Below are 13,885 nucleotides of genomic sequence, written 5' to 3'. Positions count from 1 at the left end.
TTATCTGTAAAGTACGGATAAAATAATATTTCGATTTTATCGTTCTGTACCACTAAATACTGTATGGACTTTAACGTTTGTATGTAATTTTGAGAGAATGAAGATGTTCGAGTTTCATCTTTCTTGAATACTTCAAACGAATATTGTTTTTCATAAGCAACATATATATGATAAGACATCTTCAAACAACCATCAAACCTCAAATCTGTCTGTTTATAACAACGCATCATATATATTCACAGACATCTTTTTTCTGCGATAAATCCGCGACATAATATGTGGTCCCTGCAAGCAGATGTTCGTTGATACAGAATTGTGTGCAATTCAGAGCTGAAAACGCGTAATATGACAACACATTAATTGTATTTGTAGCTGTAATAATATTAATCGGACGAAAGTGCTACCAAAAACCGGAAAGTATCTTACTCTATTGAACATGTTTATAATAATTGGAAACATTTCCTTTCAACTTTTTGACGCTCATTTCTGTCAATGCTTTTATTACTTGTAAAGTACGGGTGAACTAATATTTCGATTTTAGCGATCTGTGCCTCTAAATACTATATGTATTCTAACGTTTGTACGTAATTTTGATAGAATGAAGATTTTCTAGTTATATCATTCTTGAAAAATTCAAACGAATTTTGTTTTTCATATGAAACATATATATGATAAATCGTCTTCAAACAACCATCAAACCTCAAGTCTGTCTGTTTATAACAACGCATCGTATATATTCACACACATCTTTGTTTCTGCGATAATCCCCAACATAATATGTGGTCCCTGCAAGCCGATGTTTATTGATACAGAATTGTGTGCAATTCAGTGCTGAAAACGCGTAATATGACAACACATTAATTCTGCTTGTAGCTTGAATAATATTAATCGGACGAAAGTGCTACCTGAAACCGAAGAGTATCTTACCTTAATGTACATGTTTATAATAATTGGGAACATTTCCTTTCAACTTTTTGAACGATCATTTAAGTCAGTGTTTTTATTACCTGTAAAGTACGGGTGAAATAATAGTCTGATTTTAGCTTTCTGTGCCACTAAATACTGTATGTATTCTAACGTTTGTACGTAATTTTGAGGGAATGAAGATGTTCGAATTAGATCAATCATGAATACATCAAACGAATTGTGTTTTTCATATGTAACATGTATATGATAAGACCTCTTCAATCAACTATCAAACCTCAAGTCTGTCTGTTTATAACAACGCATCGTATATATTCAAACACATCTTTGTTGCTGCGATAATACCCGACATAATATGTGGTTCCTGCAAGCCGATGTTCGTTGATACAGAATTGTGTGCAATTCAGAGCTGAAAAAGCGCAATATGACAACAAATTAATTGAGCTTGTAGCTTGAATAATATTAATCGGACGAAAGTGCTACCTGAATCCGAAGAGTATCTTACTCTAATGTACATGTTTATAATAATTGAAAACATTTCCTTTCAACTTTTTGAACGCTCATTTCTGTCAGTGCTTTTATTACTTGTAAAGTACGGGTGAACTAATATTTCGATTTTAGCGTTCTGTACCACTAATTACTGTATGCATTTTATCGTTTGTATGTAATTTTGAGAGAATGAAAATGTTCGAGTTACATCATTCTTGAATACTTCAAACGAATATTGTTTTTCATATGCAACATGACCTCTTAAAACAACCATCAAACCTCAAGTATGTCTGTTTATAACAACGCATCGTATATATTCACACACATCTTTGTTTCTGCGATAATCCCCGACATAATATGTGGTCCCTGCAAGTCGATGTTCGTTGATACAGAATTGTGTGCAATTCAGAGCTGAAAACGCGTAATATGACAACACATTAATTGTGTTTGTAGCTGTAATAATATTAATCGGACGAAAGTGCTACCAAAAACCGAAAAGTATCTTACCCTATTGAACATGTTTATAATAATTGGAAATATTTCCTTTCAACTTTTTGACGCTCATTTCTGTCAATGCTTTTATTACTTGTAAAGTACGGGTGAACTAATATTTCGATTTTAGCGTTCTGTGCCTCTAAATACTATATGTATTCTAACGTTTGTACGTAATTTTGATAGAATGAAGATGTTCTAGTTATATCATTCTTGAAAAATTCAAACGAATTTTGTTTTTCATATGAAACATATATATGATAAAACGTCTTCAAACAACCATCAAACCTCAAGTTTGTCTGTTTATAACAACGCATCGTATATATTCACACACATCTTTGTTTCTGCGATAATCCCCAACATAATATGTGGTCCCTGCAAGCCGATGTTCATTGATACAGAATTGTGTGCAATTCAAAGCTGAAAACGCGTAATATGACAACACATTAATTCTGCTTGTAGCTTGAATAATATTAATCGGACGAAAGTGCTACCTGAAACCGAAGAGTATCTTACCTTAATGTACATGTTTATAATAATTGGGAACATTTCCTTTCAACTTTTTGAACGATCATTTAAGTCAGTGTTTTTATTACCTGTAAAGTACGGGTGAAATAATAGTCTGATTATAGCGTTCTGTGCCACTAAATACTGTATGTATTCTAACGTTTGTACGTAATTTTGAGGGAATGAAGATGTTCGAATTACATCAATCATGAATACATCAAACGAATTGTGTTTTTCATATGTAACATGTATATGATAAGACCTCTTCAAACAACTATCAAACCTCAAGTCTGTCTGTTTATAACAACGCATCGTATATATTCAAACACATCTTTGTTGCTGCGATATTACCCGACATAATATGTGGTTCCTGCAAGCCGATGTTCGTTGATACAGAATTGTGTGCAATTCAGAGCTGAAAAAGCGTAATATGACAACAAATTAATTGTGCTTGTAGCTTGAATAATATTAATCGGACGAAAGTGCTACCTGAATCCGAAGAGTATCTTACTCTAATGTACATGTTTATAATAATTGAAAACATTTCCTTTCAACATTTTGAACATTCATTTAAGTCAGTGTTTTTATTTCCAGTAAAGTACGGGTGAAATAATATTTCGATTTTAGCGTTCTCTACCACTAAATACTGTATGTATTCTAACGTTTGTACGTAATTTTAAGGGAATGAAGATGTTCGAATTACATCAATCATGAATACTTCAAACGAATTGTGTTCTTCATATGATAAGACCTCTTTAATCAACCATCAAACCTCAAGTCTGTCTGTTTATAACAAACAGGTAAAAGTACGTATAATACTGAAATTTCAAAGGACAATAAATAACTACGCCTCAGTCAATGTTTGCTAGTCAAATGTAATTCTGTCCTCTGATGATTGAGGCAGCAAGGACGTCCACAACGTCGGCTAACGTTTACCAGACTACATCGCGCAAGAAGACAATCATCTTCAGCTTAATATCGTTTCGACCCACTTACCGCGGCGAGAAGGAAGCCAGGATAGGCATAGGAAGAAGTCTATGGAAGAATCTTACCAGAAGAAGAGATAGGATGGCGGGACACATTTTGAGGCACCCGAGATTTCTTAATTTGGTGCACTTTCCCTGCATTCCTGCCCCTTTATACCAATTTCGTATTCCCATGATTTTCATATATCCTTCAGTCTCATCTCTCCGTCTCTTTCTTGGTCTATCGCTCTTCCTTCTTCTTTTATGTTCACGCCATCTTTCAGAGATTTTATAAATGTTACAATATAATACAACCTCTGTCACCTTATTAGTTTTGTTTCACAGTTTTCTCCTTCATTTAATCATTCTTCTATCAAACATTCTAAGGGCCTTAATTTCTTCTGAATTCACCGTCCAATAACACTTGGGATCCGATAATCTAATATTAATATTAAGTCGCTTCAATGATATGTTACACTACTTCGCATTGTTTTGTTCTTTTTCAAGTATTATGAATATAGTGTGTAGTCTTACATTCAACCAAAGGGAAGAGGTGAAGCAAATTTTTAAACTATGATCTGTTTAGTTGATTCTGTGTTAGATTTTATCTCGGAAAAATGTTTCGAGTTCCCCGTTTGATTAGAGCTTTCACATTTTTCTTATACTCCGCAAATACCATAACTATATTCAAGTACTCGTTTTGTCTATTTTGTAGTAATATTTTGTGCCTATTCATTAAAATACTTAAAAGTACCGCACAAAATCCCGTGAATCAAAAAATACATCAGTTAACAGAAAGCTTAGTCTGTTTCTTCATGGCATTTGAAAAGGTTGTTATTTCCCCAGGCACATGGCACAATTACCCGGTATATAGGGGAAACTCTGCCAAATTTCCTTGTGCAATGTCACACGTAGATCGGAAATCAATACAAAATTTTCAGTGTGTAATAAAGTTTTTTCTAAACGATGTTATATTTACTCTTACCCTAATCCCATGAATACGGTTTCGTAACTCGAAAGATGTCGCCATAAGCGGATCTATTTAATACAAGACGCAAGGTGAAACTGTTATGTGTTGATGGGTAGTAAAATTAAACGTCTGTAAAGTAACTAATTTCAACAAGACTTCTTGTGCAGAAAATAACGAGAAAAAATAAATTCCATTGTTTGCTGCAAACAATATTTCCCTTTTTTTAGCTTCTACAACAATTCCTAGTTTTCTACATAATATTTGTAAGGAAATTAATTAAAATTAATGTGTTAGTCGTGGATGTAATCAACTGAAAACTACTGATTTCCACTGTGTTTGTACTCGTAATCGCTTGCATTCGATAGGTTCTTGATGACACAAGCGACGGGAAGCTTTTCGAAATATTCATGTCTGCTACCTGGTGCCTGCAATTTGAAATACTAAAAGTGAAAACAAACCCTCTTCCATCGTCCATCAGTATTATCTTCACTCAAGACAATTTTTATTACATTTCACTGACAGACTTATAGTAAATATGTAGCTCAACAGGAAATGATATAACTCTCGAAGGAATGCGTCTTCTACCATAAATAATTTATTTAATATAAATTTAACAGAAACTGAATTCGAATGTCGGTGCATTTATGTAAAGAAATTATCCATTTTCTTAAAAATGTATATATATTTACTTTTGGGTTTGTAAAATATCAGAGATTACGGTGTAGAATAAGTACAAAAGAAATATCTTTGCGTGTCGTAAAATGTGTTGACCTAAAAATGTCCATATCTGATGGGCTGGCTCTGTCTTTGGATAGAATGGGAAATTGCTAGAAGCTAAGAGCACAGCTTCCACCCAAATGTCGTTGCTTATAATTTGTTTCTGGACAATGTAATCAAAAATTCACCCAATGAGACGTCAGTGCACGATTGCCACATATTTCAGAAAAGTTCCAATGTGATCTTTCTTTCATTCATGCACATAGATCCCCAGCTAACGTTCTCTTATAACTTTACACATTTTATTTAATCAAAGTGGAGGGAGAGATTACTTCTATTTTATTACGCTGTCAAATGACTTGTGTTCTGCGCAAGCTACGTTTGGTACACTTCATTAAACCATTACCGTCGGTCAAAATAATAACTTAAATCACACACTTTCTTTGGAGAGATAAGCGTGTCTTGTTTGAGACATGCGCCCATGACAAGATTTCCCTCTTTTAGCAATACATTTTCAAAAATACTTTTGTCCCACCAGAAATAGTTCTGGAGAGGTTCTGCTGGACGTAAAAGACACAAACCAAAATCGAATGAATTTCTGTTGGATTTCTAGCTATTGCACAAACATGTATGAAGACATCTGTCTTCAGGGATTTTAAAGATGCTTTCTCACTCCGTTAACATATGACAGGAAACAGCCATTTTAAAATAAACTTCCATCAAAAATGGGAACATGAGACGGTAGGTAGGCTTTAACGATTCGCGCGTTTTATTCAAGGCCCTGAGTAAGTAGTAAAAACCTCTGAAAGTCAGTTTCTACGACACTACACAGCGCAGCATTCGCAAGATCGCGGTCATTTTGCCCGGAAATTATTCACTTCCTACTGCTCTTCGAAAGTAACAAATTGCGATTATAGAGCCCTGAACAATCAAGGAAAGAAACAAACAAAGAAACAAACAAACCATTGACAATCCTTGGCATCGAAATATGTGATGCACTTGTTTAAACGTCCACCGATGGCAAAGATCGTGTCGTCGATCACTTCTGCTTTGAGATCATACGAATAGATGTTCATGTCAGGGATCTCCGTCCACGTGTCTTCTGCAGGATCATACTTTTCGGTACTGAGCTCGTGAGATGTCTCGTTGTATCCTCCTGCTCGCACACACACACATCCCGTAATATGTCACAGTATACAAAAATCTGCCTAAGGAAACTTATTCTATCCCCATTCAGCGTGTCCCTTTTTTATATTTATTACTCTGTCACCTGGACACGAAATATTTGGCCTTTATGGATGCACAAGATTCGTTACCTCATTCACAAAAGCCTGCAGTTGAACCCTTCCCACATTTTCTAGTTCCATAAAACATTTTAATAGTATCCTTCTTTTCACGCCTATGTATCACAAGTGGTATCTTATCTTCAACATTACCAGTTATAACTTTCTAGATGTTTGTATTTCTCGTAACTTCAATGCTTCACATTCCGACCGTCTTACCCAACGGACGTTACGATCTTAAAATTTGTAATTCCGTAAACGTAAAAAATGAATGAAATACAGCGAAGAAAATTCATTCCCTTTTGCAGTGTTAATATTAGTTCCAGGAAGGAAATTAAGGATGAAATGGCTAAAATATTATTTTCGTAATTTTAGCATCAGGAAATTGCGCCTGACTTCTGTTTCCTGCTTCATGAAACTGCGACCGAAAGTAACGTTCAACAACAGCACAAGGCGCACTGTTCAAAACTGCATTACACATAGAAGTGACGGAAAGCAAAGACTGCGAGGGGACTGCTTTAAACCACCGGCTTTTGGGGATACCAGCACGGCAAACTGAAACTTCCTTGCAACAAGAACAAAATATTTACCTTTGAAACTGGAACTGTGAAAAATGCGTTGTTAGTTAGTGTTCTTTGTTAAGAATGTAATCGAAACTACGAATCTGGGTTTAAAAATACTGACAAATTATCTCTGTAATGATAGGAGAAAATTGCTGTTCATAAAATCTCAGTCAAGCAAAGAAAACCAGGAAAACATTTTATAATAGCAAGTTCTTTCAGAAGGACTTAGAAGCATCACTCAGAATGTTCAGAGTTCTCACCTAGGGCGTACAGACAGCGGTGGAACGCGACGAAACCAAAAGTCTTACGTCCAGAACGCATTGGTGCAACGAACGTCCATCAGTTGGTGTCCGGGTCATAAACTTTCACCGAGTTTAGGTAATTACCACGACTGTATCCACCAGCGACGTATATTTTGTCTGTAAAAACAAATTAGATAAATGATACGAACTGTACACATATTTGGTGCACAAACATGGGACAATCCGTACTTAAATTTGTAAATCTATTAATGTCCTCCTTCGTGTCACAGAAACTGCACAGACACTTCTGTCTCTGTTCATCTGTTTCTTTGTTTCGAATGGAGACAAACAAAGTGTTAAAGAAAATGAGTTTATCTTATGAAATTTAATATAAACACCATAAAGTACTTAAATTAATGCATAATGGAAATGATGGTAAGTTACATCTTCTGTAAAACGAATTTCATTAAATTTGGTGCCAGAGATGTACGGTACGAGCTGCCAAGCGGTGCTCTACATTTATAATACAATGTGCTATTTGCATGAGATTACTAATTGTCTCAAAAACATATTAATCTGTATTATATGAGAGACAATTTGATAGTTTGATGGTTGTCTGCATTCACTCCTAGTGTACACTACAAATTCAGAAGTCGATGCACAGGGACAGCTTACAAGAGCAGAAGAAACCGTCACGCACTCAGAACTTCAAGCCATTGCAGTCTGTGAAATAACGGAGTTCGTAGCACGGATAAAAGAACGAGATAATGAAAGAATACGGGCGAATGGAGTGAGGGAAACTAAGTTCAAGATCAAAGAGGAATGCCGTGATGATGAAGGCATAAAGCTCGTCTGAAACGTCGGCAGAAGCCAACCGACGGCCATCTTCGTACTCGCCGGCGTGACAACCTCAAATCCTGCGATTCCTTCAACCGTTCTTGCGTTGTTATTCACGGACAGACAGACGCCTCGCCATCTCCACTAATTCATACACTACTATTTCACAGCTTTTACGTACCATTCAGTACAGCCGCACGCGGTTCGAATCGCTTTTTGTTCATGGGAGCGATCCACGACCACTGATTTGCCTTGCAGTCGTATCTTTCAGCCGTGTTGTGAGTCTCATCCTCACCGCCTATGGCGTACACTGCACCTCGCAGAACTGCCACACTTAATAAGGATCTGAAACGATAAAAAGTACACGCTCTGCAATGCTCATTTATTGCTGATTCAGATGCATTTCCTCTCGCAGAACGCAATTGTTCGCTGGTTATTGTTAAATCATAATTCGAATAAATTAAAAAGCAAATCGTATTCTTAAAACCAAAATTGTCGCAAAAGTCCTCCTACTTATTCACACTTTGCATGATACTCCTGTATGTGAGTGGTACAATTTCACACCCCTGACCACGTTTAAATCTTGACTAACTATCAGTTTTTGAAGAAGGACTCTGTTCAAAGGAGTTCCTTAGTTACCAAGCTGCATCTTACCTGCATTCATGCATAGGCGCCGCCTCGCGGAGTGTCTTCGTAATAGCGTTGAAGCAGTGACATGTGTTCAAACCTGCAAGAGGGTCGCCACAACCACCGATGACGTAAATGTCGAAACCGACTACCGCCAACTCGGGGTATATTCGCTTACTGCCCAAGTCGAACTCCTCCACCTGCAGGAACGACAGGTTATGGCTTTATGTTTCTTTGTCACTTAGTCTGCTGATGTGAAGTCCTTACATTAGAGTCCTAGAGCTACTAACCGCCAGAGCAGAGGTGCAACCACCAAAAGAAGACCGAAATTGTTACACCGTGGTGGGTGAACAGGCATACCGCGCTCGTCAAAGACCGTGAGAAATTAACTTGGAGCAATGGTGGAATTATGAGAGAAGGAGGAAACAGGAAGAGAAGCTCTCGTCAAGTACGACAGACAAATGTAGAATTAATTTCTGATCAACAGCTGACATTTCAGGTTCGTTAGACAGATGTTGGTATTTTGGGTTTCATCGACGCAAAGCTGGAGGCAGTACGTCCCCCACCCAACCCCAAAGCCTTCTAATTCGCGAGGCGTTACCACGCAGATGACCAGCATCGACATTGATCAGTGCTTCATTTATTAAGTTGAAATCCACTGACGATCAACGATGACTTCGTTTCATGTCTAAAATCAGCAGTTACGTTGCCATGTTAGTTGATGTACGACGTTTACCCGGTGTCCTACGTGAGTGAAAGAATGCGAGCGGTGCGAGTTGCGTTGGTGAGGCGGAAATATCAAACTGGCTGTTTGTGTGGCGCTGTCCTAGGTTACAGCCAAGCTGTCAGCGGCCAATGCCCAGATAAAATATTTTGATATTTTCGCGCAGGTCGCTGCGCTGACCAGTAAGGCGCATGCGCAAGGAGGCTCTGACTGTGCAGTACAGGGAAGGCGAATGCGCAGGAAGCCCGTGTGTTTCTCTTACGTAGGACACAACAAGCGATTCCCTTATGTCATATGACACCCCATGCTGCTTATGCAGCTCGCTCAGCTCGCTTGTTATCGCTTACCTAGGACATTGCCTTATTGTAAACGGTATTTAAGGCAAACTTTATATCCTTCGTCGATTCCTATTAGAACTTACAAGCTGATCAAGCTTATATAAACATTTACTTAGTAAAAATCAGCAATAAATAGGAAAAGTAGTTTATGTCGGAGGCGTCATTTAAGAAGCCGCGATAAGAGTGGAAATGTGTGGAACTCACCACAGTCCACCGGTCAGCTCGTGCGTCGTACGCTTCGATCACATCTGTATATATTCCGTTAAACTGCGGAAAGACAGACGGGCTGACACGTGACCAAGAGAAAGGCTCACATTTGTATTAATTGGTTATGAACACGAGTGAAAATGGAACTGGGAATGCGGGCTTCACTTCCCATAAACATCCACGATTTCAGGGGCATACTGACCTTCTCCTTGAAGAAATCTTCGTCAAGTAGTCCCAGTCTGACGCCAGTCAAAAGGCCCACGATGTGACATTTCCTGTTGTCCGGGTCGTGGTTGATCCACCGGAGAATGCACTCCCACACAACTCTCTCGTCCTCCACGACCAGTTCCTTGGACTCGATTATCGCTTGAAGCTCCTCTACAGGCAGTTCCAACAGTTCTTTGCTCTGCTGAGACACTTCCACGAAGTAGCCGAGAACGAACCAATGAGCGGGATTCTCAAGTTCGGTGTATAAGCGTAACCTGCGACAGCGAGGATAAGAGCCGACTCAGAATCGAGCTCCTTCGGACTCTGACATATTGAAACACTGCGGGAAGAACTTGAATCTCAACTCTTTGCACACCACAGTATTTCGTCACCAGTTTTTACCTTCGCCCTTTGGAGCCCGAATGGGCGAGACTGCGAGCAGACGCGTGGAGAGTCAACGACGAGAGATGCAAAATAGAAGGTTTTCGGCTCTGAAGTTTCCCAGGCAATGACCGCTCGTCCTCGTGATAAAGTAATAGGTTGAAACAACGGCATGGCGTACGCAAGTGAAGGAGACAGTGAAATCAGAAGTGTAGAATTTTGAATTCTGGCATTAACCTTGGCGAAACGACGTTGTGTTAACTGTGAGTTAATCCAGGGAAAACTTCGTTTGACCGGACTATTTGGTGGGTGGGACCACGGGTCGAATTAGCAAGGGAAAGGGGAATGTGGTCATGGTTATGAAGAAATAAGTAGATTCCCAATACAGATTTTCCTCGTCGGCGAATGATGCGTTCATTTCACACGCACAAGCCGGCGGCAAAAATTACTCGTGGGCGCTGTTCGAGGGAGACTCTGTATTAAAATAGTGAATTTATCAAATATTCTGTCCATCGGGTGAAGTCGAGGTTCTGGTGTGATTCTGCTGACGTCAGTTGATTTCTTTGATATGTTGTCCTGAACAAGAAGGGGTAGTGGTTCATCTTATATGGGAACCAGCCCGATACTAACCAATTCTCTAAATGTCCAGAAGTGATAATAACAATTAGGAAAATATGGGTGTGAGTTCAGAGCAATGAACTGTACTGCGTGGACATCTCTTTAAGCACTCTCGCCGGTGGAAACCGATCTGGTTGAAACTCGGTTGCTTAATGCGGGAATCGGATAATCGAGTGTCGGTTTACAGAGGTTTTACTTTGTGCAGAAACTTTTAAATTGCATAGACATTAATAACAACCTGCCCTCGCATTATAATTTGCCCAGTCTTTAGTTAGAGGTTTTAATCTCCGACCCTGCACTCGGTTACTCTCTTGAGTAATGGAGATTCACTCCAGCGACGAAGGCTGGCGTCGCAGCAAATGACAAATGAACATCAACTACCTTGCCAACTGCATGATTCCGATACAGTTGTCGGCGTCCATATTGACCTTGAGGAAGTCGCAGCAGAGTTTAGGAACGTTCTACATGCACAAGTAGTTAGCCGCCACGAGCAGCTGACGCGCGTTGTCGGAGCGGATGTCCACCTCGCAAAAATAAATATAATCCAGTATCCGAGTCATCACGTCCGAGCTAATTCCGTGGAGGAGAAAATCAGTCTCCTCACCGGTGTGCAGTTTTGTCGTGAGGTGTCCTGAAACGTCACGAAGCAGGCGTCGATTTGGAGAAACGGCGAGCAAAAAATTACAATTTATGCGGACTTTTTATGACTCACATAGCCAAGTAAAAGTATTCTTTTGTAAATGTGGTGGATGAATTTTTGTTATCAGATACATCAAAAATTGCAAGAAGTGTACTAATGGGACCAGATTAACTGCGAGAGGGCGAAGAGTGTGCGTAAGCTTAACAGAATGTAACTTACAACCCGGATAGCAATCAGCGAACATTTGTACTGTAGATTGTACTTCAAAAGATATCTGAGGTTGTAAAAACTACTACAGAAATTTTAAAGAAAACCAGCAAATTAACATAAAGATTTTAACTTACATCGCAGGCTGTACATTCTACTGATTGATCAGTTCGAATTATGAAATCTACTTTCCCTACAATAAACAAGTTAAAAGTGAAGCCAATGTTTCTTCGCGGCCTAGAAAAGTTATCACCAGCCAGCAAATAATTTCCTATTACAGATAAAGGGCTTTGCAATGCAAAACAAACAGAAAGGTTTGATTGTCGGAAAACTGAAAGAGGGGCACAGCTTGTAACATGACGTGAGAAACGTCAGTTGGTAAAACGAATACAACGGTTCACGGTTATTTTTCATTTCTCATTTCAAAAAGGCACCGCATCTTTATTTAAAAGACATGCAAATTAACATATGCACAAAGTCTCGAAGTATTCTCTCCGACCAATGAAATATTTCTCGCGAGGTTCTTTGTTACAGTTTATTATATTTCAGACAGAGCAGCAGACAGCAACTTTGACATTGGTGTGACGCGGGATGCATTACCAACTTCCTACTTGACTTTGCCGATTGTCTCTGTGTATTAAAACCAAGACATCTTTAAATGGATTCTAATTCTCCCTCCAGATCGATTGACCGTCACTTTGGTACAACCGCACTTAAAAATTAATACACAAACCACGTATGTCTTCTAGGATTTTGAGTCGTGTTGTCTCGTTTAATTATCGGACGTTTCAGAGGTGCTTACTGCCTCCATCTTCAAGGAAAGAAGGCAGGAAGTACGTCTGATATGTCACTCAGTTTCTACGGCGCAACGTCCAAAAGACATCAGTCTTCTTCCTTACCGCCGTGAGATTTCATGACAAGAACAAATAACAAAAAACAAATAGTCATATAAAAACACATGTTTCTGCATCAAAGAGGATAAAACATTACACATACGAATTGACGTCTCTTGTGTCCTTATTTCACGTGTTATTCAACCACGTCAGTAAATGAACAAACCTGAAATATTCGCTGCGCATCGACAGAATCACTCTGTGGACTCGAAAGTAGCCACCGTCGTCCAACCTCAACACTTCGTCACACAAGAGGTTCCTCTCTCTTAGTTTATTCAGACACATCAATGCTTTAGTGCAAGTGCACCTGCCGCCATCTTTACTTTGGTTTGACTCCATCACCTGAAAAGACAGTCCATCGCTGTTACAGGTTTTCCTTCATACTGACGCGTGTGCACATAAACTGAGAGTGACTGAGAAGGAACACGGTATTGAGAAGAATATCTGGTCCTGAGAGAGAGTTACTGAAAATGGAATGGCGAAAACTGCATAATACGAAGCTTTATAAGTCTCTTCACTAATTATTGTTTTGTAGGCTGTCAGATCGAGGGCGATGAGATGGGCGGGGCATGTAGTACACTTGACAGAGACAAGGAGTGCAACTTCTTAATCGGAACACCTGAAACGAAGAGGCCACTTGAGAATCCTATGCGTTTGTGGGATAATATTAAAATGGATCTTAGAGGGTGGGGAATGAAGGTGTGGATTGACTTCATCTGCTTGAAGATGTGGTTTAAAGGCTGGGTCTTATGAACACGAACGTGAAACTTTATGTTTCTTAAAAGGCGACACATTTCATCACCTGGGCTACTGTTAGTTCTCAAGCATTGCTTCTGCTCCATGGAGTCAGTTTGTATCTTTGTTACAGAAATGCCTATTGATATTCGGTACAAAATGACAAAGTTCTAAATGTGACTGATGTAAGTAACTAACTAACTAACTATCTAGACGGCTTACGGCTCCCGAAGTTTCATCACCGAACTAACCAAAGACCACCGGAAACTGCCCTGGGGCAATAAATCAGGTTTTCTTCAACTCCTTTCTCCCATAGATC

The 13,885-nt window shown here is 39.0% G+C and overlaps 1 protein-coding gene across 1 annotated transcript in view; it reads right to left on the bottom strand.

Annotated features, from left to right (window-relative positions):
• The window catches only part of LOC110837739 (kelch-like protein 23), a 30,933-nt gene extending 19,420 nt beyond the window's left edge, over nt 1-11,513 (bottom strand). Inside the window, exons 1-6 of the mRNA XM_087354032.1 lie at nt 11,473-11,513; nt 10,208-10,367; nt 8,644-8,816; nt 8,171-8,334; nt 6,028-6,220; nt 4,766-4,772 (exon numbers count right to left, since the gene is read on the bottom strand). Coding sequence (XP_087210158.1) covers nt 4,766-4,772; nt 6,028-6,220; nt 8,171-8,334; nt 8,644-8,816; nt 10,208-10,367; nt 11,473-11,513 — 738 coding nt within the window. The remainder of the gene's footprint in view (nt 1-4,765; nt 4,773-6,027; nt 6,221-8,170; nt 8,335-8,643; nt 8,817-10,207; nt 10,368-11,472) is intronic.
• Nucleotides 11,514-13,885: the final 2,372 nt, after the last annotated feature.

This window comes from Zootermopsis nevadensis, unplaced genomic scaffold, assembly GCF_977971745.1.
Source record: "Zootermopsis nevadensis isolate Lab colony 2312 unplaced genomic scaffold, Znev_1.0 Znev_ptg000022l, whole genome shotgun sequence".
NCBI classification, from domain to species: Eukaryota; Metazoa; Arthropoda; class Insecta; order Blattodea; family Termopsidae; genus Zootermopsis; species Zootermopsis nevadensis.
Note: the sequence above shows the minus strand (reverse complement) of the source record. Positions and strands in the feature narration are given on the sequence as shown.